Source organism: Pristis pectinata, chromosome 6 (genome assembly GCF_009764475.1).
Source record: "Pristis pectinata isolate sPriPec2 chromosome 6, sPriPec2.1.pri, whole genome shotgun sequence".
Lineage (NCBI taxonomy): Eukaryota > Metazoa > Chordata > Chondrichthyes > Rhinopristiformes > Pristidae > Pristis > Pristis pectinata.
This window is the reverse complement of record NC_067410.1, coordinates 80,796,665-80,820,951: the sequence shown is the minus strand read 5'-3', so window position 1 is coordinate 80,820,951 and position 24,287 is coordinate 80,796,665. Positions and strand designations below refer to the sequence as shown.

The window sequence follows — 24,287 nt, the reverse complement described above, 5'->3', positions numbered from 1 at the left end:
TGCAGAATTTCATGAAAAGAACTCCTCTCCAACTGTTAAGCACGGGGGTGGATCGATCATGCTTTGGGCTTGTGTTGCAACCAGTGGCATGGGGAACATTTCACAGGTAGAGGGAAGAATGTATTCAATTAAATACCACCAAATTTTGGAAGCAAACATCACACCATCTGTAGAAAAGCTGAAGATGAAAAGAGGATGGCTTCTACAACAGGATAACGACCCTAAACACACCTCAAAATCCACAATGGACTACCTCAAGAGGCACAAGCTGAAGGTTTTGCAATGGCCCTCACAGTCCCCCAACCTGAACATCATCGAAAATCTGTGGATAGACCTCAAGAGCAGTGCGTGCACGATGACCCAAGAATCTCACAGAACTAGAAGCCTTTTGCAAGGAAGAATGGGCAAAAATCCCCCAAACAAGAATTGAAAGACTCTTAGCTGGCTGCAGAAAGCGCTTACAAACTGTGATACTTGCCAAAGGGGGTGTTACTAAGTACTGACCATGCAGTGTGCCCAAACTTATGCTTTGGGCCCTTTTCCTTTTTTGTTATTTTGAAACTGTAAAAGATGGAAATAAAAAAATTAATCTTGCTTAAAATATTAAAGAAATATGTCATCTTTAACTTTCTGCCTTTTGGAAATCAGGTCATCTTTTACTCGCTTAGCTATTCACAGTAACAGAAATTTTGACCGGGGTGCCCAAACTTTTGCATGCCACTGTATCTTCTTGACTTTCTATTGTATTTTTCCTTTATCGTTGCAAAAAACATTTTATTTCTTACAGTCACTGTAATTACCTGCTTGTATTTCACAAGGGGTGCTTAAAATCCATCCATTCTTATGCAATTAGCCCTCTGCCAATGAATCAACTTCTCCTCTGCCGTTGGCCACTACTTTTCCCTCTTTCAACAGTTCTGGAAAGATCTCCTACCATGTGCCAAAGTATTTTGGCCACATTCAAATACACTGTAAAAGAACTTTCTGGACTTCATCATTCTGATTAGTTCCCTAAAAGCAGCATCTCATTCCAACATTCATTTTGGAGCCAGCACCATTTGAAAGGTAAAACTCTTTGGAGCCTAGCACAAATTGATTGATTGTCTCCACACACTTGAATAGATAGTGAACCCACTAGCACTCAACGTTTATACTTCAACCACAAATAAGCAGCTCTTGGCAAATTGCAAGGGGGCGACACTCCCTAACGCCATTGCCATTTTCCTGCCATATACCCCCAGTTTATGATGTTATCAACATTATCAGAACCTGTTAATCACTCACTGACAGAAAATGCATCTGGAGCTTATGACTTGCAGTCCTCATTGTTAACTCATGGTTCAACTAGAAAGATATCATGCTGAAAGTAGGAAATCATGCAATGATTTAAATGAAAAACACTATGATGCTGGAGGAACTCAGCAGGCCAGGCGGCATCCGTGGAGAAAAGCAGGCAGTCAACATTTCGGGTCAGGACCCGTCTTCAAGACAAAATGCTCCCTCCTCTGGGCATCTTTTTAAAATTTTATAAACTCCCCTGTCATTTTATCATATTGGAAAACTCATTGCCCTAAGTATTGGTTATATATGAGCTGGTCTGCTTCTACTGGCTGACCTCTATTGGGGTGCTCCAGCTTTGTAGCCCAGATGATCACCATCGACAAACCCAATTGGACAAAGTATTATGATGAGGCTCAGTGCCTTGAGGGAGCCCAATTGTGGCACAAGGTCAGATTAGGCCACTCCATCGATGAGCGCCCACCATCATTGCACATTTAACCCCTATATGCCCCAGAACTACAAGTTCTAGGCAACAGTTTCTACATCCAGCTTAGATATTCAACAATAATTAGGACTGAAGGACCTCTGAATCCCTTTCTCTCTTCACAGGTGCTGCCTGACCTGCTGAATGTTATGACATGTTCTTTTCTACAATTCCACTAAGACATAAAACAGACATTGTTGATCAAATACTGCTTAGAGATTTTTGATTTTCATTTCTATTGATTTCATATCAACAAAGACATAAAACATCCTTGCAACCATATTTTGACAAGAAGAAGCATTATACATGGTCACGCTATTTGAACATCTCTCTTTCCAAAAAAGTTTCCATTTGTAACTCACTCAATGATTCTTCCTCAATTCTTCATTAAACTAGTCCTAAAAGACCTGGAGGAACTTGCAGTTTTAAAAATGCCATTCCATGTCATTCAAGAACTTAATTGCGCTGCTTGAATTGCATGGACCAAAATTGAGGCTTTCTGCAGAATCTGGCAACTGAGAGTAAATCTGGTAAGCTACTTAGTTTCTCCTCTCATTTTTCCATACATACTTATCTTATTAATGTGCCAAATCTTTGCCTTTTCCCTTGTTACATTGGATACTTTATTTTGGTGAAAGTGCACCACATTACCTCACTCCAAAGAATTTTCTGAGGAAAGGAAAGATTATCCCAGTTCCCAGTGGAAATGTTGGCACGGAAATTTGGTCCACCATGCAGATGATTTTGTGCACTGCACAAGGAAATTTATTCTCAAACCTGACTGCTAAATTCAGTTGGGTTGGGTGCTGTAATTTTGCTCAGGGTCCCTGGTATATGTGACACTCTTATGTACAGAGGGTGTCAAAAGTGAACAATTCATTTATGCTTCTGTGGCCCATAAATAGAGGAGCCTCAAGTTGAGACCTTAAATAGAGCTAGCCTTGCCTGGCAATCTAAAATCAAAAAAACTGAAAATGCTGGGAATTGAAGTAAAAACAGATAATATTAGAAATAGGCAGTTGGTCAGCCGTTTCTTTGGAGGCAGAGGGATAGAGTTAGGGTTTTGGGTCAATAACCATTTATCAGAGTAGAAAAAAAGTGAGGAAACAAACATACTATAAACAGCAAGGAGGCGGGTAAGGTGGAGAGAACAAAGGGGATGTCTATGATGAAGAGCAAGATAATCAGGGTGTTACAGCTGGTGTTTGTGCTTTGATTTCTAAACTCTTCTCTATTTTTCTCCTTATTAGGCAGTGCTCTTACTAATAAAGAAACATTATTGAAACTTGGGCTGACACAATAACTTAATGGAGGAACACATCTCTGGTTTCTGTAACATGATACAGAGCATAATTATGAACAAGCACCTTTCACAACATCAGCTCCATACGGGCAGGATCAATACCGAACCGTGGTCATTCCACTAACACGCTGGTTTCCAGCATGACAGGTATTTTAACTTTAAAAGGCCAACACAAATAAGGTCAATTAATTGCTGGATAGTAGGCATGAAATCAAGAGCAAAGCACCACATAGCCTGTGAACCTTCTTCAAAGGACAGACATTGCTGAAATATGGGGATGCATGGCAGACAGTCTGCTTGGCTTTCCCACTCAAGAAAGTTTCTCACATGGGTTTCTTCCACAAAAGAAAAGATTCCATGAACAGCAATTAGATAAATGACCAGATAATTAGTTTAGAAGGATAAAAGTGAAGGTATGATTTGGCAACTAAATAAACTTTTACCTGAGGACATTGCTTTGTTATCATTTGCAAAAGGCGGAGAAGATGCTGCTGTTCAGGAGGCTCCAGTTGTGGTATCAGTTGAACCAGCTCTGTTATGTGGCAGTTAATAGGTTCAGGCTGCTTCTCATAGACTGAAGGTAAAACCCGCAGCAACACAGAATTCCCTGTGAGGGCAGCAAGAACATAAAGTCAAAGGTTTTGGATTCAAAAGTTTGTAAATCATCTGGAAATCATTCCTCAGTGTGCTTAAAGGAATCCATTATAAATAAACAATAGTTGATACCACCAAAACTGCATACAGTGCCACAAGGATATTTAAAGAAAAAATGGCAACAGTAAATTTCATTTTCCCTTTACTGAAAATAGATGTTTGAAAATGCTCAATGGTGCAGGAATAATTTATAGCACAACAGATGACCTCAAAGTTATTGCAACCTACATACCATTCATAAATTTAAACTGCAGCATAAGGAAATTATTAGTGAACTGAACTGTGGGGGGTTGCTCTATAACTATTTAACCCTTCATGACACACAGTTTGAATACTATTCTGTGTTCAGTACAAGGAAGTCTTAAAACATTTTGGCTATTTGAGAGAATTTTATATGATTCAAGCAGCCAACTTTCAATTTAGGAATGACATCGAAGGCAATTATGTCAAATGTTCAAAATGTAACAAGCCTATATTAATACAAATTTAACATACACTCAAATAAACATACTATTTTTCTTCACTTTTTTCCTTCGAAAGGTCTCCTAAAGGTTTTGTCTTCAATTCTCCCCTCCTAAGTTCCTGAAAAATGGACATAGGGAATATGTTGCTCCTCCTCCCCCTTGTAAAACAGCGAGGCATTTCCCTATGTGAGAGGAATTAAGTAAATGCAGGTGCTGAACTTCAGCTCAAAAAAAGATCTGTACACAAAATTTTTTCTGGGGAAGATAACAAGTAACCTCTTGTCATAATATCTAGGAGCAAACAATCATCTCTTAGGGCCATACACATTGCTCTGAAGGTAGTCTGCACATTCTAGGCTATCTGTTAGTCCATACAATGGGGAAATTTTGTGATCTCCACTCAATATATTTGATGTCACATCAGGGATCAGGCCTCTCAGCGTGATAGGTGCCATGCACTCCAAAAAATAAAAAGGACAAAATGCCAATTAGAACATTCTGTTTATATATCACCTTAGATAAAATGTATCCGGAAAAAAAAACATGAAACATATTTAAGCAGTTTTTCTTCATTAAACCTTTTGAAACAAGCTTAAAATTTTACCTAACTACTTTCATATGGAAAAAATGTAAAAGAAAACTAATGAAATGCAGAAATAAATGCCTTTGCATTCTTGCACTCCTTTGGGATTTGCCCTTCTCTGGCTTCCTAACACTCCTCACTTATTGCTACCACTTTATATTACAAAAATGCATTCCCCAGTGGTGGATCATTACATCGCTCTTGCAATCTAAAACTTACCCCAGTGCTGGGCCCTTGCTTATGTATACCTACTCAGATGTGCATTAAACCCCTCAAGTTTCAAGATTGAGCAATTCAAATTCTTTGTTGCGAAAGCAGAACTCTAGTTCATTGGTGCATGCACTTTTTACCAATGACAAAGTTCTTACATCATTCCTCACTCGTTGCTTATAAAGAGAGTTTGAGGGTTTGTGTTCATTCTCTTTTACAGCTCATATCGAAGGAGTCAAATTAACAAAGCAGTGCCCTCAAAGTACTGCATACCAGCTAGAAGACAACTCTGAAGAAATGGCTGTTTTTACAAAGATCCTATGGATTCTACTCAACCTTTCCTATATTGTGGCAAATGATTACGAAGATGTGCAAGTTATTAATGGGATGGAAAATAAAATCTCAGTTTTACCAGGTAAGACAATTATTATTAGGTAAACTAATTCTGCTACAGTTTAGAATGCTGTTTGCTGTTTTTCAGCATTATCTTTGCTGGTGAAACTTAAAATTTGAAGGTATATTACATGAAACAAGTAAAAACAGTCATTCACAAATAAAGCAGTGATAAAGAAAATGGAAGAATTTAACCATAAGATAGTAAAATCTTTTTATAGTAAAATACCAGATGCAACAGATTCCAGTCTTAATTCTGTTAACAATTATTTTAGGTTATCTGCTGCGAGTCACTGTAATAAGGATAAATAAATGCTTATCAGCTTATTTGACAAAGTGCTAATGAGGTTATATTCATTCTAACACACTGCGATGCAAGGTAAAAATCAAATTCCTAAAACAGTAAATGTAACTGGTTGAGTTTATATTGCACAAGATCAAGGTTGAGATTCCAGTGTAAGAGTGCTGCACTGTCAGTAGTACCATCTTTTGCATGAGGCATGGAAATACAGTCCTGTCTGTCTTCTCAGGCAGATGTAAAAGATCCTATGCCACTATTTCTGTGAGGAATAATATTTATTTCTGTACCAGCACATTCTAGAAACCCTCTAGGTTATCTGGTTATTTCACATCGCTGGTTCTGGGAGCTTGCTGGACACTGCTTTATCAATATTACGACAGTGATTAGACTTCATAGGTACTTAATTAGTTATAAAATGCCTTGGTTTATACTGATTTCATGAACTATGTTATATTAAAGTTACATCTTTCTTTTTAAACTTAATTACATTACAAACGTAAAATACAGCAGAAGGTGAAAATCTGAAAACAAGACAGAAAATGCTGTTAAGGTTCAGTATGTCAGGCAGCGTCGATGAACAGAGAAACAGAGTTAACTCTCCAAACAGCTGATAGAAGTCATTGACCTGAAATGTTAAGTATTCCTCCCTCCCTCACAGCCGTTGCTGTGAGATTTGATTACCATGCAAGCAGTTTAATTTTACTTGTTTATTTAGCATTTGAGTAAAACTGCAGGTTTCAATAATGTAACAAAATTTCAACAATACCTTACTTATACTATAGCAGCATGAAACCTTTCATACTTAATGTCTAAGTGTTCCCTTAATCTACAATTATCTTCTCCAGATGGTTCCTGTAAATGCCAGAAAGAACTCAGTAAATGGGATAAGCTATTTGTAATGCTGGAGAATGCCCAAATGAAACAGAACATCCTGCAACAATCCATTCATGAAGTGTGCAAGGTAGAATTCCAAAGGATCCAGTCTGAAATGCTCCAGGTGACAACCAACATTGCAGACACTACTACAAAAGCCATAGACAATGCAATTTTGCACATCACAGCACACACGGACAAGAAATTGTCATATAACATCGAAGAATTCAGCAAATCCAAATTAGAGAATGAATCAGAGCAGAAAAATACACTGCAGCAGCTTCTTTCAGTGACTCAAGATCTGTCCAACAGACTTAGAAAACTTGAGACGACTTGGCAAAAGATAACGTTCATGAAGGATCAGAGTTCATCTCAAGACATTAATAAAACAGTTTCAATAAACTTGGAAACCATTCTGAATTCTTTTGAGCTGTACCAACCCAGAGGAGAAGTAACAGTGTCAGAGAAATGTTCAGCTAAACACATGGTACCATCAGGTAAAGTAGCTTACCATTCTTTTGCTATTTTCTACATCTTTGTCCTTTTTCAATTTGTTTCACTACATACCTATTGTATTTCTAACAGCTGAGAAAATGAATCAGACCTCTTATTAGCTTCTAATATCTACATCATGCAGAAACAAAACTGCTATGTATTATTAGAAGCTCCAATAATGTTTCTGCCTTGTACAAAACCCCACCCAGTGTGCTGGTTGAGTACTGGGAAGGGGTGGGGGAAGGGAGGTGGCTTGGGGGGCAGGGTCTAGGGAAGGAAGACAAAGGGGAAAGAAGTAGAAAAATCAAGTTTATATTTTAAAAAGTGTTTTGTTTTATTTTCCAAGTGTGTGGCAATGTGTATGAAAAATGATAAAACATTACTTTGAACCAAGCTTTTGGTACCACTTTTTACGCCAGAGAACTTCCTAAATGAAATGTACTGTACATGTATGGGTCAGGTATGACTTGGAAAAATTACATCAAAATATGATTTTGTAATCCTGATAATGTGAAACATTTTCTCCCTGAAGTATTCCTCTGTTAATGCCAAGTCTGGTAATTTCTGCTTTCTCCAATAATCAAACCCCCACCCCCACACCCCCCAGAATCACAGTGCATCAGCCACTGTGGATATAAAGGTCATCCAGCATCCAGACACATGCACTTTTAAACCTCCGGTTCTTCTAACTCACCCCATTACCTCTGCTGCTGTTGTCTGATTTTATCAATGTATATTTGATATCTTAAATCAACTCAATCATTAGACCTGGAGCACCCCTCTGACTTAATGGTAGCATTTCAGCCTACGAGTCAGAAAGGGAAGTGTTTAAACTCAACCTGGCTTTGTGTCCAATGAAAAACTCAGGCTCAATAGTTGGATGAAGTTGGTGTGTGTGCCTCTCATAAGATACCACTCTGCCTATTGTATGGGTTACTGGAGCCCCTATATACAGTCCTAACCACAATATTGGTTGGTATTTTAGCGTTACAAACTTCTGTCTCAGGTATGTGTTCTGACTTGCCAGGCTGGTAATCAATCTGCAAACTCTTCCATTACTCCAAGTCTCCAGCATGTTATGTTTTTGCAAAATCAGCCCCCATTTTAAAGCTGTCCACTTGTTGGGAGCAGGAAATAGCTAGAAGAGACCTGGCTATGTATTCCTGACCATCACTTCCTTTGTGCCTGCTTTTGGGGCTTCCTGAGCCTTTTAAAACTTTCACCTTGACAAAATTGGAACTCCAGTACTATTTGAGCTAACACCTATGGCAGATCAGGCCAATGCTGAACCCACCAGTGTAACATGGCTGCAAGTGGGTGAGGGGCCTGGAGGCTCGGAAGGTCAAGTTATTTTTAATTTCAAGAGAAACAGGCATCCTCCTCTGCAGCGTAAAGGAAACCTTAGACTTGCCCTATCCCAGGCTTCCCTTTTGCTCCTACTATCTCATTGCTCTTCAAACATTTCCTGCCCCCCTTCTCTATCTTGATCCAGTAGCTAGGCAGCATTAAAAATAAGGGATGTTTAATGTTTCATCCCTGCACATAGGTGAATGAAATGGAAAGATTTTAGACTGATTATCAGTCTGAGAGGCCAGAACATTGGCTTTCCTTCAGTAACCTTAACAGGCGGTTTGAGGTACAACAGTCAGTGGTGACCTGTGCCCCGAATTTCATACTGCACAGTCTTTCCTTCAGACAGGAAAGCAAAATAGAACCATTCATTTAAAATGCACTGACTCGCGAGCTACAATTGAGAACTATAAACTTTGCTCCTCTTCTCTCCTACAACCATTCCAAGAAACAAATACAATATAAATGTTATTTTAGTTAAAAAAAACATTTATCTCAACATTATTTTTTCATTAATTATAAAACTTGGTTTCTGGACTTTCCTAAAAGGAGATTTTGGTCAAACTGCTGTGGAAAAAAAAGCAGAATGTAGAACGTTAGAATAAAGGGCATTGAGTATAGCTAATATTTTCTCTTTTCGTCCCTTAGATTATGATATGGCTCTGATCTTTCCAATGCGTTCAAAGAAGATTTTTGCAAGTGTCCATCCTGACAATATGATTCTTAGCTCATTTACAGCTTCTATATGGGTAAAAGTCACAGATTTGATGGAGAAAACCATAGTGTTCTCCTATGGAACAAAGAGAAATCCTTTTGAAATTCAGCTATACTTCAATCACACTTCAGCTCTGCTCTCTGTACACAATAACACAAGCTTGGTTATTGCTGAAAATGTAGTCTCCCCTGGGCACTGGGTACACTTTTGTGGAACATGGAACAATGAAGATGGAAATGCGACCCTCTGGGTGAATGGAAAACTTGCTGCTGGTTCTTCAGGACTGGCAGTTGGATATGTTATTCCGGATAGAGGAATACTCCAGCTGGGCCAGGAAAAGAATGGCTGCTGCATTAGAAATGGCTTTGATCAAAACTTGGCCTTTTCAGGAAAATTGACTGGGTTCAATATATGGGACAGAATCCTTTCTGAACATGAAATTCAAAACTTAGCCAGTCAGGAATATTCCCACAGCATGAGGGGGAATGTTGTTGGCTGGAGTGTCACAGAGATCTTGGTGTATGGTGGCGCCGAATTCATCTACTATTAATTGAAATTGATTCTTTCCTAATCAACGTGTTCAAAGAATGGATCTGAAATTGTTAACATTCTATCTCTGGTTTTCAACCATGATAGAAAGTCATAATTATGCTACAAAATCCTCCAGGCCCAAGTCCAGAGTGAACTTTGTAGTATAAACCTCCCACAGTAATCTGTGAAATTAACTTCTCTTGTCACAGATTTATGCCGGTATTAAAACACAGGCAGACAGACACAACATTTGGTCCATGACCTGTGTTCGGCAGCAATCACAGAACTTACGTTATTGTGTTGTTAAATCTGAAGGCTGGTCAATTGGATTTTAAGATCCAATATCTGCAACACTGTAAAAAAAGACTGTACATTTTGTAATTTATCTTCCAGTCTCCTGGAGCAATCTGACCAGATTCACTTCAGGAGTGGGGACAAATGCAGCTTTAATCCAAATTCACACAGAAAATTACCCTTCAAAACAGTTAATATTCTCAAATACTATTACTTTTATTTTGCAATCTTAAATTAACTGTAGTGCAAAAGAAATGCATGGTTACTTTCATTTATTGTCAAATGATTAATTAGCAAGAAACATTAAAGGTGTGCACTTAACCACTCCATTCTGCAAATCAAAAATATCATTGCTCAACATATGCACAAGTGAAATAATAACTTTGTGATCTAATATGCATTGCTTTACAACACAAAGTCTGTGTAATACAGCAAAAGGCTTCTGATGTTAATCATATAATTATTTGACCAGAAAGAGTCTAATTTTGTAATAAACTGATATTAAACAATACATTGGAATCTGTGTATTTTTAGTAAAAAGCCAACATGGGAACAATAACTGAGAAACATTCATCTGGACTGCATGAAAGGTAGACTTAATAAACCGGGTCTCATCTCACTTCCTGTTTATTCCTCATACCACGGAGTTTCACTTCCAGTATTTAACTAATTCTATTATAAGAGTTGTCATTAAATTTGATTCCTCCACTCTTCTACTGCAGTACTTTCCAGATCTCAGCAAGGCAATGAATAAAAACACCTCCACAAGTCACCTCTGGTTCCCTGTCATCTTAATTTGTGTCTGTTCATTTCTGAACCTTTTTCAGAATTTTTAAACATCTCTTTCCCCTTAACTTTCTCTGTTCTAAGAAAGATAGTCCTACTTTCTTGTGTCTCCATAGAACTGAAGTCTTCCATGCCTTACATTTTCGAAATCTCCACTGTATCCTCTTTAAGGCCTTGTGATGCCAGATTTGATCATAATCCTCTAGCTGATGCCCAACAATTGCAGTCTAAAGGTTTAACATAATGCCCTTAACTCTGAACTCTTGTGCCTCTATTTCTCAGGCCAAAGATTCCACAACAACTCAACCCTCCTTTCACAGAAACACCACTGGTCTCTTTGTTTCTGCACTTCCTTTAAGGTTGCACCATTAAATTTTAAAATGACTCTCCTCCTACTAAAATTTCTATTAAAATTAGCCACCACAATTTTCTGCAATAAATTTCATCTGCCATGCGTCCACCTTTGGTCTTCTGATACCTGTTAAATTCCTTAACATTTACCACATTACTGAGCTTTGAATCAGACAAATCTTTGAATTTATACCCAGTTCAGTCCATTGATTCGCATCAGTAAACTGGAATTTATTCTTAGAGTAATGGTGAAGCCAGGGGAAGTCACCATTTATTACTCCTCCAAGTAACAGAGGCACAGATACTAGACCAGAGCACACTGCAATAGCCTGGATACAAGATGCAACTGTGATTCTTGTGCAAATGTTCAGGAATATCTGTTCACCTCAGCACTGCTTTAGATGGCAACCTGCCCAGATTCCTGCAATTCCTAATGCAATTCTAGCCATTAGCCTCTCAGTCCATGCATTAACTGAAGTCAGGACTCTAGCCCTTAAAAAGGATCCTCCACTAGCCCAAAGCCCTCCTGGAAGTGTATGTGTTGCCACTGTCAACATTCAAGTAACTCCACAAAGCATGGCATTGGATGGAAGGGGGTGCAGTTCTGTTTTTTTTTCAGACACTAACCTCAGTACCCTGGTGGACAAGGGAGCAAAGGAAGTTCAGCTTGAGCTGAAGTGTGCAGGAGGTGGTTACAGAGCCAACTTCAATGAACCAAATCACACCTCAAATGGGAGTGGTGCTGAATGAAGAACCACGACCTGGTGTGATATGTCAAGATGCTCTAACACTTGCAACTAGATCTCAATAATGTTGCATTCACTTGCAGCATTCACACTCCTCAAGACAACAATTCTCTGTCTCCCTCTCTCACACACACACACTCACACAAAAATCCAACAAGAACAACCACATCTTCACAACTTGCAATTGTATTTTCCTTTGTCTGAATGGACGTCCCTGTGTGCATGTTGACTATTCCACCTAATATCATCATTATTGTGCTCTTTTGTTTTTCTTGTTCATTGCAGTTTTTCAGGAGATTCCCGTCCCACAGCAATTCCCCCACCTCCTCCACCCCCCACCCCCACACACATAATTTCTCCTGCTATTCACACAAGAGTGGGAGCAGGAAGACACTGTTGTTGCATTCAAAACCACAAAGTATCAGTCCTGTGAAGGCAGATTAAACTAGATCAGACCACTGTTATTTTGGAGCATATTTTGCCCCAGTACAGGTGACCCCAATGTTATGGCTATTCGGGTAACGGTAATCCGCTGTTACAGAATTTACAAATCACTATCCAAAAATCTGAGATACGGAATAAGATTTGCTGTCACGGAATTTATGTGAAAAAAGTAAATAAATTAATTTTTTTCAACTCGCGTTTCTTGACACTTGCACTTCACGTTACGGAAAAAATCGCCATAGAGACAGTTTTCTAGGAACACAACCCTCCCCCCATAATGCAGGGGAATACCTGTGCTCTCAATTCCATGGTAGTGTATAGGATGTGACTCAAATACCATTTGGCCTTCAGGAACACCAACTACTGTTTTCTCAATTCTTGCAGAACTCAAACAGTCTTACAAAGTTTTCAGATTTTACTGCTCTTGAACTAAGGGATCAATTAACACAAAGGTTAAAATGAAAGGTCACCAACCTGAGATGTTCCCTCTGTTTCCCTCTTCACAGACATTGGCTAACATGCTGAACGTTTTCATCACTTCCTGCTTTTATTCCCCAGCAGCTACAATATTTAGATAAAATAAAAACAGAAGATGTTGGAAACACTTAGCAGATCAGGCAGCATCAGTGGAACAAGAGACATTTAACATTTCAGGTCTAATAAAGGGTCCAGGACCTGAAATGTCAACTGTTTCCCTTTCCACAGATTTTACCTGACCCACTGATCATTTCCAACATTCTCTGTTTTTATTTTAAATTTGCAGCATCTGCTTTTTTTTCGATCTTCATGCAATACTTAGCTTTTGGTTTCAGTGAACGTGATCTGCATCTGCTCAAGTCTGAAGATGTGTTATTCCTGTCCACTGTGTCTCTAGTTCAGCTGGATTCAATTACAATGTATATCTAAGCAGTAAAATAGAGAGAAAAACACTATCGTAACCAATTTTTAAAAGCCACCTCAGTACTTCTCCCAACCTTCTAATTTGCTGGTAAAATTCCAGTGGTTGCCTTTTACCTGATCATTCAGTAATGTTGATTGTGCTCTCTAGAGCAATATGTTTACACTCTGCTACATCCCTAACTTCAGCAAATATTTTTCAAGTTGGCAGTCTTCATCCCTTTAGAAAAAGCCACCGTGACATTAAAAACGCTGATTTATATTAAAGTTGGGTTTGGCTGTGAATCCAAGCATTACCTTAACTTTGCAGATTTCGGCTAATTTCAAGTTTTGTCTCAACTGAATGCAGTTCCTTCTAGCATGACGGCCAATTTTTATAGGCCAGTTCTCATCAGTTAATGCCAGCAGTCCTGAATGGCAAAGGATAAGGCAAATCCCTTTTAAAATTCATTTTGCTTTAAGTTAATTTTTCAAAATTATTTTCAAGAGTTTTGAGTTGTTTCTAGTTAACGTATTCTTTAAAAATCTTTTAGTAATATACACAGATCTGCTGTTAAATTCAATACATTCACAAAACATGGATGCACGTGCATGCATACAATCCAGTCTTCAAATCATAAATAAACATCTCAGAATTCCAACTAATAACGAGGGAATTTGATTGATTCACTCGTGGACCCAGCAGCATAGTTTGTGCTCATCACTCAGGTGCTAGCTGATCAGATTGTTGTGGTTAGAAGGTATTGTGTGCAGAGTTAATGCTTAAAAATAAAGATGAATGGTTAAGTATAAAGAAAGTCTTTGCAATGACAAAGTGGCAAAGTGATACATGTGATTTACATAAGGGGGTGGGAGGGTTAGAGAATAAAGTTAGCTTACACTGGAACTAAAAGCCTTGTTGTGGTTTGCATGACTCATGAGAAAGAATGCAATTATGTAATTAACTGCAATGTTTCAGAAGACAAATCCAGAGTTGTGAAGCTTGATCAGTTCACAAACATAATTTGAAATTAAAACAGGATGCATTGCTGATTTGTCTTTACCCTTTGCATTAGTGCCTAATATAATTTTTAACCCTTTGAAGTCAATGGGGTTAAATTACTCTTAGGTATAATGTACAGGTCAAAATCAAGGCAGCAAACATTCTCCAATTGTCAATTCCATTACAGACAATGGAAAATGGAGTGAAAATTGGGCTATTTTCCCACTAGCACCCAATAACAATTGTGCCAGCAAACCAATTCAATCCAGCTCAGTTTATTTTACGGTATTCACTTTGTTCTGGATTGGATTTCATTTTACTAGTCCATTCTCTGACAATATTGATGATAACGACATGGAGAAATTACGATGGTTAAATTTAAATTTAAAAAAAAATTTTATTTACAGCGTGGTAACAGGCCCTTCTGGCCCAACGAGTCCACGCTGCCCATTTTAAACCCCCATGTTAACCTACCCGTACGTCTTTGGAATGTGGGAGGAAACCGGAGCACCTGGAGGAAACCCACGCAGACACTGGAGAATGTACAAACTCCTTACAGACAACGATGGGAATCGAACCCCGATCGCTGATGCTGTAATAGCGTCGCTGCATCAGCAGAAGTGATATTTTCAACAGATTACTAAGAAATTCAATTGCCAGAACAATGTGAACTGGAGATAATTGTGTGCTTTAGATGAGGGAAACAACTCAGATGCAACAAAGACACTAAAAATACACTGCTGCATGTAGAATGGAAGGAACTTTACTCGTGGTAGTGTAGCGGTTAGCGTAATGTTATTACAGCGCCAGCGACCCGGGTTCAATTCCAGCCGCTGTCTGTAAGGAGTTTGTACATTCTCCCCGTGTCTGTGTGGGTTTCCTCCGGGTGCTCCGGTTTCCTCCCACATTCCAAAGACGTACAGGTTAGGAAGTTGTGGGCATGCTATGTTGGCGCTGGAAGCATGGTGACACTTGCGGGCTGCCCCCAGAACAGTCTACGCAAAAGATGCATTTCACTGTGTGTTTTGCTGTACATGTGACTAATAAAGATATCTTATCTTGTGGAAGATATGACCAGAAAACTTTATTGGGCAGAGATCCCTTACACAAAACCTAACCATACCTGACAATCTAGAAAGTTAGTACCAGCTGATATCAGCCATGTAAACAACTGAAACACAAGCTGACCATCACCTATGAAAAACCAAGGTTGTGTGGGGTCTATAAGAAAATAACAAACCATCTGCCGGAGGAACTCAGCAGGTCAAGCAGCACCTGAGGGAGGAAAGAAATGGTTGATGTTTTGGGTCAAAACCCTGCATCAGGGCCAAGAGTGGAGAGGGAAGATGGCCAGTATAAAGAGCAGAGGGGGAGCGGTGAGGCAGGAGCCCGAGGCGATTGGTGGGCTGAAGAGGGGTGAAAGATATCAGACAGGTTGTGTCGGCTGGGGGAGGTGGGGGAAGTTGGAGTTGGGAGAAAGCGGCAGGTGGATGATAGATGAAGGAAGACAAGGAGAAACAAAAAAAAATGAGAGGCAGGTAGGAGCAAGGTGGGAGGAGGGGAGTCTGAAGGTTGGAGACAGATGCTAGAGGGCGATAAGCAGGAACACAATACTAGTGCTGGAATCTGATAAGTAAAGGAGGTGATGATGGGAACCATTAAAATGGCAGATGGAACCAGAACCAGAAAGGGGAGGTTGTGGGGGTGGAAGGGGAAGAGAAGCCAGTGGTGAACTATGTGCATAGTGGGTGGATGGAACCAGGAGGGGGAGGGTGAAGCGGGAAAAACCCACCGGAGGGGAGGGTTACCTAAAACTGAAAAACACAGTGTTCATGCCATTGGGTTCTAGACTACCCAGATGGAATACAAAGCGTTGTTCCTCTAGTTGTGTCTCTATAACAAAGTGTTGCATGCACACATTTCTCACCTTTATCGGAGATAAAAGGGGCAGGTACGGTAGTGTCGCAGTTAGCATAACACTACTACAGTGCCAGCGACCTGGGTTCAATTCTGGCCGCTGTCTGTAAGGAGTTTGTATGTTCTCCCCGTGTCTGTGTGGGTTTCCTCTGGGTGCTCTGGTTTCCTCCCACATTCCAAAGATGTACGGGTTAGGAAGTTGTAGGCATGCTATGCTGGCACCGGAAGCGTGGCGACACCTGCGGGCTGCCCCCAGAACACTCTTTGCAAAAGATGCATTTCACTGTGTGTTTCGATGTACATGTGATGAATAAAGATATCTTCTCTTAAAAGAAGCTCAAGCATTCGAAAACCTGAAGCCCAAATCACAATGTGTCAGATCTTCTGATGCTCTGAGATCGCAGAGCACCTGCCCTTGGGTCTTGCTGTACCTTCCAGAGTGGCCCGGGGTGGTGTCTAACTGGCAGCCTACGGCACCCATGACTCTCGAGGGATCTGCTTTGCCGATGAATGGGCTGTCAAAAGGACAGCAGTTGGATGGTCAGTGGGGACTCTGCCCACCTGCCAACCTTACTACTCGTTGCAGTTGCAATAGCAATTGCCTGTCTGCCATCAGACTTTCTAGCTGCTTATTTCTGCTGCAGTAAGCTGAAATGCTGCATACCTTTCGAAGGCATGTCAGAGACATCTCACTTTCCACTGTGTAATATTGGTCAGCTTCCCACTTGAAACTCCTTGATTCCACAGACAAGAGAGATGGAAATGCAGCATTCCTCAAGGACTTGTAGGTTTGGGACTGGTCTTTCGTTGGACCATTTTACCCATCTTCTAGTTTTTGGGTACGTCTTCAACAATGACATCATTAGAGCATACGAGAACTGATCACGTGACTCCCACCCACAGTTCCACTCACTCCCCTGTGCCAATGCCACCAAAGTGGCATAGTATTAATCACTGGATTAGGCTGCTGAGTGCAGTCAGCAGTTGATTAAGATGGACAATGTTTGCCGAATAACATTCATTGCTATTGCAACTAAGAGGTGAGGGGCAGATAGACATTTGGTTGGATGATCCAGTCCAGTGGTGAGGCTAACAACACTCAGCATTATTAATCTAGAAATCCAAGAGCAATAAAAGTCAGGAGTAGCTGTTAGAGACATCCTGCTCAGTGGAAGCTACATGATGATAGTATCTTGCTGAAAATGTACAAATACCTACTCTACAGATGCAGACTGAATTCACCAGCCTAGGTTAGCACTTGGTCACTAGTGTACAAGCACCCGGGCTACAAGCACCAATTTATTTCTGCGCCACTTAAAACTAACTCTTCAAATGCAAATTTCAGAAATGTTACATTTGAAAAATGTTTTGCTTTCTGTTATCTCCCTTGATCCAAACCTTCTTTCTCTCTCTTTGCATTTCACTTTCTAGGCCTGATTTAACTGACATTTCCTGACTCACACTGCGCTTTCCCTAACGATTCTTCAACCACAGATTAAAGAAAATGCTGGCACTTATGCAGTTAGCACAAGGCCCAAGTGATAAATATTGCCTGCCACACTATTCCAATGAATGGACAGGAGGAACTTCAATGCAGATCCCAGATAGTCAATACTCAGCTGCTACAGATGGTTGATGTCATTCGATCATCATTAGATCAAGAAATAAAGGTGGACAGGACCCAAATTCTTTCAAGTTCTGCTTCAGTATAGGACATGACATTGATAGATTCAAACTATGCAACTTACTGCAACACTTACACATAAGCAGTATTAAAACTAATTTAAAGCATCTGAGAAAACGAAATAAAAAACTACCCTTTAAGCAGAGTCATTTACATCCTGAATAAAATACTTCTGAAACTTTGGGCACTTTTTGTTATGCAAGATAAAACAATAACCAACTTGCACACAGCAAGATTCAACAAATAACCGGGAGATAGGTTAGTCTGCATGACACTAGCCTCTGAATAATGGTTGCCTACAATACAGGGAGAACAAACTGCTCTTCTTCATACATTGCCTTTTACATTCACCTGCGCAGATAGAATCAGCCTCAGTGTAACATCTTATTCAGAAAAGAGTTCCAATTATAAGCATTCACTTTCAGCAACTTATTGGAGTGTAAGGCTAGGTTTTAAGATGAAACCTTGAAGTGGAACTCAAAGTCACCACTTTGCCAGAGCGGAAATTACAGTTGCATATATACTATTTTAATTTACCTTGAAGTACACTGTTCACAATCGTTTCTGTGTGTTTTGCAAGGATTTCTGGTTTGCCAATAGCTGCAAGTGATAGGTAATTAGACATGTTCCGGGAGAGTTCTTTGTTGCCCATTTCCAGGAATTTTACTGCTACAGGAACGGCAAGAGCCATTACAGTTGGATTACTGTAGTTCTGTTGAAAACAAACAAAATGTCTGTGAATGGTTAAAATACATTATTCAGGTTGCAAAACCTAGCAGATCTCTTGTCAGACGGTTTGAATTGGAATTTGGGAATTATAAATAATATCTACATTTTTGTAAAATGATAATGCTTGATAATTATGGCATCACTTATATTTGCTTTTATTACTTTCCATTTACTTTAACCATTTATACCAATATATTCATGTGCTAAATTGCATGAAATAAAACAAAATTCACAGATTTGTTAAGGTTAACAAGTAACTCAAGTTAGCATCAAAAACAAAAATATTAAAAATTTTCAAGATAGCATTCAGTAGAAGCTTCAGGAAGCATGCAGAACTGCTCACCACAGAAATGATAAAGTTGTAAAAAGTAGATTCTATTATTAGATAGAAAAAAAATCATAGGTGGTAATTTCCTCACATTTTATTCTGGAGCAAACAAATTGGTAAGGGGAAAAGCTACATCTTGATGCTTATAAGAAACACAATATTGAGAGTGCTCATTTTCTGCAGCATTTTTTTCTGGCTCTCGTATGATCTTTGTTTTTTGTAATTAACCAGACTGCTCATTAATAACAAAAGGTTCATCTTTTCAGTTCGTGCTTCAGTTTCATTTTACCTGCAGCATTTTAATTTTTGCTTGATTTGCTCAGTCATCCATCACGGCTGTCATGTGACGGCAACATTACCTTTGCTATGATTTTTGTTCGTCTCTTCATGTTCTGTTTTTGATCACGTATTTGCCAGAGGCACTTTACAGCTATGGATCTCTTTCTACATTCAGTCTCTAGCTCCAGTTCATCCTAAATGGAGTCGGCCTCAAGTTTCACCCTTCCTGTGTCAGACCTTTCCATGATCACTGATATTTCCTCTAAACAACCACTTACTTTGCTTCATATAGGTCACCCTCTCTATCAAGTGCGACCAAATTCATTCTCTCAACCTCATTTGATCTGCTTGACCCTCAGTGTCACCTCACACTTATCTCATCTGATGTATTAATTACAAATAAAACTCTTGTGCTCCTTCTTTCAGCAAGACCCAGAAACCTGAAGAACTCGTTACTGCCATCCTTCTTACTTGCTGACCTTTTGCTCATTTGAATTTACCCTTTTTCAGATTGTTATCATTCCCTCTGATCGTCACTATGGGCAGGCATGATAGTGTAGCGGTTAGCATAACACTTCACAGTGCCAGCGACCCAGATTCAATTCCGGCCGCTGTCTGTAAGGAGTTTGTACGTTCTCCCTGTGTCTGCGTGGGTTTCCTCTGGGTGCTCCAGTTTCCTCCCTCATTCCAAAAAAATGTACGGGTTAGGAACTTGTGGGCATGTTACGTTGGCACCGGAAGCATGGCGACACTTGCAGTCCGCCCGCAGAACACGCTACGCAAAAAGATGCATTTCACTGTGTGTTTCGATGTACATGTGACTGATAAAGATGTCTTATCTTATACTGTCATCAATGATTTGTCCTCAGCACAGGAGATATATTCACTCCTCCATACCTGTTAATGACTCTGAGCCTTTCCTGAGTCAATCCCACGTATTCTTTCCAGGAAAGGAAAGTCACCTTCACACTGTTCCTCATCCATCATTATTTAACTTTGCCTTTTCCATTTCCTTATTTTTCAATTTGCCATCACCAGTTCTCAGCTCTTCTGAGTGATTCTAATATTTGCAGCACTCCATTCTCTCGCTTTTAATCCCAATATCTATTCCTGACAAATGAAGTGCCTTTGTTATACGGCAGCTTTAGCCTTGTAGCAAGCCAAGACTGAATGCCAACCGAATGACGGTGACTCCACAATCAGCGAACACCATTTTCTAAACTACCTTACCCCTTCCACATTGCTTTAACCCTTAGTTCTCCAGCACATTTCCAACTTTGTGCAAGATGCAGTTCTTTTTGTTTGCTCATCCCACTGTACTTATTTTCTCTTGATATATTTCGCTCCCCCATTTTGGTACCAACCAACCCACATCCATAACTCTACCAATGGACTTTCCCACTAGGGTCTGTGGCTCTAATTATCTTCATTTCACCATGGATGCGTGTTTCTTCTGTATTGCTGTGGCCTATAAAGATCTTTGAGTCCTCCAACTCATAGAATCTTGGAACAGTTGTAGATCAGGAGGAGGCTATTAGACCCATCACGTCCACATTTTCTCTCTATCAGAGATACTCAATAGTTCTACCCCAGGTCACTTCGCCGCTAACTAGCAATTTTTTTCCCATACGTTTGTCCAATTCCCACTTGAAGTCCACCATGTTGCCTGCCTGCATTATATCTGCAAGCAATATAGTCTGAAGCCAACTATATGCTGCACACAGGCTTTACTTCATGTTACTATTAATTCTTGTCCCCTTTATTTTATACCCATGATTTCTCATCCTCAATTCCTCCTTCAATGGGAACAACTTCCCACTACTCATTCTGTCCAGACCCATTATCTTATATACATCGTTCAGATCTCCCCTCAGCCTTCTATTCTCGAGAAGGTACTCCTGATGTGCCAATCTCTCCTTGTAACTGCAGCCCTTCATCCCAAGGACCATTTCTGTAACTCTTCTCTGGATCTTCACCAAAGCCACCACATTCTTCTTATAATGAGTTGATTTGTGTGGCTAAACACAGTTCCGATGCCATCTTCAAATTCGCTGATGACACTACCATTGTTGGGCGAATCACAGATGGTGATGTGTCATCTTACCAGAGCAAGATAGGACATCTGGTTGAGTGTTGCCGCAACGACAACCTTTCACTCACCGTCAGTAAGTCTTAAGAGTTGATCGTGGACTTCAGGAAGGGGGAGGAGGGCAAACATGCGTCAGTCTGTACTGGGGGAAATCGGCAGTGGAGAGAGTCAGCAATTGGGCATTAACATATCAGATGACCTGTCCTGGGCCTAGCACATAGATGCAATCATAAGGAAAGTGTGCCAGCGACTTTACTTTCTTTGGGTGTTAAGGAGGTTCGGATTGTCACTGAACACACTAACAAACTTCTACAGATGTACTGTTGAAAGTATCCTAACTAGTTGCATCATGATCTGGTACGGCAATTTGAATGCACATGAATGCAAGAAGCTGCAGAGAGTAATGAATTCTGCTCAATATATCACAGGCATATCCGTCCCAACATTGGTAGTATCTACAGGAGGCGCTGACTCAAGAAGGCAACATCTATCATCAGAGCTCCCCAACATCCAGGCCATGCCATCTTTTCGCAGCTACCATCGAGAAAGGGGTACAGAAGCCTTAAGTCCCACACCACCAGGTTCGAGAACAGCTATTTTCCTTCAACCATTTGGTTCTTGAACCAACTAGCAAAACCCTAATCACTAGAGTTTAGAACCACTATGATCACTTTGCACTACAATGGACTTTTTTTTGGTCTAATTGTGTTCTTGTAAAAATTGCACATAATTTATGTTTAATTCATGTTTTTCTTGTGAATGCTGCTTATATGAATGCCATGTCCCTGTGATGCTGCTGCAAGTAAGTTTTTAATTGCACCTGTGCATACATGTACTTGTGCATGTGACAATAAACTCAACTTTGACAGAACGGAACACAATACCTCAAAGGTTCAGCATGACTTCCCTGTCTTTATACTCACTTATTGATAAAGTCCAGAACTGAACATTTCTTACCAACCACTTCCTCAGCCTGCCCTATCACTTTCAATGACTTGTGCACACACATGCCCAGGTCCCCCGCTCTTGCACCCCTTTTAGAATGGTATCTTTTATTCTATATTGCCTTTCCTTATTCTCTACCAAAATGCATCAGCTCCCATTTCTCTACATTAAACTTTATTTGCTACTCTTCTCCCCATTCAACCAGCCTGCTTGTATCCTATTGCGATTTATCACCATGCTCTTCGTGGGTCACAATACTGCCAAGCTTTATGTAATCTCCAACTTTAGAAACACTAGGGTCCACAGCTGTGTTATAGAATCTCTGTCTGGAATATCTAAGACAACATAGCAATTTTTTTAAAATGGAAGCTCCCCTTCATACAAAGAGTGATAAATGAATGGAACTAACTTACAGAAAGAATTACAGCATGAATTGACAGTTTAACTCGACAGTGGGCTTGAACCTACAGACTTGAGAATGAAGTTAGAATGTAACTAAGGTAAACTGACATGCTGGACAGGAAGACTTTAAACAGCACACAGAAAAAAAAGGTTTAGGGTGGGTGGCTCAAATTAAAAGGGTTGGCACCATTAAAGGATCCTTTTGGATTCTAAGCTTGAAGCTCAACTTCTAAGCTTTCAAAGTCCCCTTCTCAGTCCAGCTTCAGATATTGGGGAAAAAACTGTGGTCTCAAGGACGGACAACCTGTTTAATAAAACCATTGGTAGAGTCTTCAAAAAGGATTCTGGATCAAACATTTGTTATTATACGTGTGTATTCTCAGTCAAAATTCAGCCAATAAACCACTTTTCTAGACTCAGCAAACATTAAAATTATAAATTTATTCCTCAGAGGCCAACTTGATTCTATAGTTTCATGCAGATGACTTACTATTTAATGAACATCAAAAATATGGTTGATTTGCTTATCACTCTCATAACTATGAAGACTTTCCAGTCAAGGCTGACCTTACTCTACATGTTTTGCTCTGCCTTTGGCTCATTAGGTATCGCTTAGGCACTTCTTTACAATGGTGTCATTAACTTGGACTTACTTACACTGGAATACAACAATAAGGGAATTGTTTTTTTTATATATGCAAAATAAACACAGTGAAGTATTTGTTTGAATTTATTTGTCATATTCCTTATTTCAATATCAATCTCATTCTAATTCACATCCTGCATCATAATTGGTTTTATTACTAAAATATTGAAAAATGCAGTTCAGAACTACATTGACCAACACTACCAGATGTGCTTGCTGACAGTGTTGGTAAAAAGCGCCACTGAATGGTAAAGAAACAAATTACAAAACTGCAATTGCTTTGACACCATTTTAGAAGGCAAATGAAAATAAAGTAGGCAGTAGCGCCCTCAAGGGGGTTGTCAGAAAAATTCACTTAGAAATTATGAGAAACGGTCTTTGAATTAAAAAAAATTATTTATCATAGGGTAACAGGCCCTTCTGGCACAACACGCCCACGCCACCCAATTACGCCCATATTAACCTACTAATCCGTACATCTTTTGGAATGTGGGAGGAAATCGGAGCACCCGGAGGAAACCCACGCAGTCACGGGGAGAACGTAAAAACTTCTTACAGACAGCAGTGGGAATTGAACCCCGATCGCTGGCACTGTCATAGTGCTATGCTAACCACTACGCTACTGTGCCGCCATGCACCGTACCGTGCTGTGGCAATTGAAACTTATAAGGATCAAAAGTAATAGAAACATAACGTCCACAGCCTCATTGTAATGTTGCTTAAGACAGAGGTTTTCAACCTGTGGGTCCGTGGCGGGTTGCCAGGGGGTCCACGAGAAAGCCAAGAAAAAAAATGGAAAAGCGACCTGTTACAAAGATGTAGCTTACTTGCTTGCTCCAGTTTTCCACTATTCAGAAAATTGGCCATATCTATTCTATCTGTTATAGGCGACAATCTTAGAGACTTAGACGGTGTTCCCTTCTGGTAAGCTGCCGCTTAATATTCGATTTGTGTAGTCAGAATAGTCAGTAGTGTTCACTACTCACTACTATTTCTGTTGTGCACTGTAGTGTTAGCGAGACTGAGTGACGTTGTTGGTGTGCCTTAATAATATTGCTTACTTACCGTGCATTTATGCCACAGTGATGTCACTGTTAAATGAAAAGTGCGCAAGTGTGTAAATTTTAGATT

At 39.8% G+C, this 24,287-nt stretch overlaps 2 protein-coding genes across 2 annotated transcripts in view; one reads left to right on the top strand and one right to left on the bottom strand.

Moving 5' to 3' along the window:
- Positions 1–24,287, bottom strand: part of veph1 (ventricular zone expressed PH domain-containing 1) — a 165,074-nt gene that overhangs the window by 111,192 nt on the left and 29,595 nt on the right. Inside the window, exons 5-6 of the mRNA XM_052018809.1 lie at positions 18,276–18,450; positions 3,512–3,675 (exon numbers count right to left, since the gene is read on the bottom strand). Of these exons, the coding sequence (XP_051874769.1) occupies positions 3,512–3,675; positions 18,276–18,450 (339 nt within the window). The remainder of the gene's footprint in view (positions 1–3,511; positions 3,676–18,275; positions 18,451–24,287) is intronic.
- Positions 4,977–10,442, top strand: LOC127572011 (pentraxin-related protein PTX3-like). The gene is made up of 3 exons (XM_052018812.1): positions 4,977–5,394; positions 6,519–7,043; positions 9,040–10,442. Exons 1-3 carry the CDS (start codon positions 5,277–5,279, stop codon positions 9,654–9,656), a joined length of 1,260 nt encoding a protein of 419 aa, XP_051874772.1. The 5' UTR covers positions 4,977–5,276; the 3' UTR covers positions 9,657–10,442.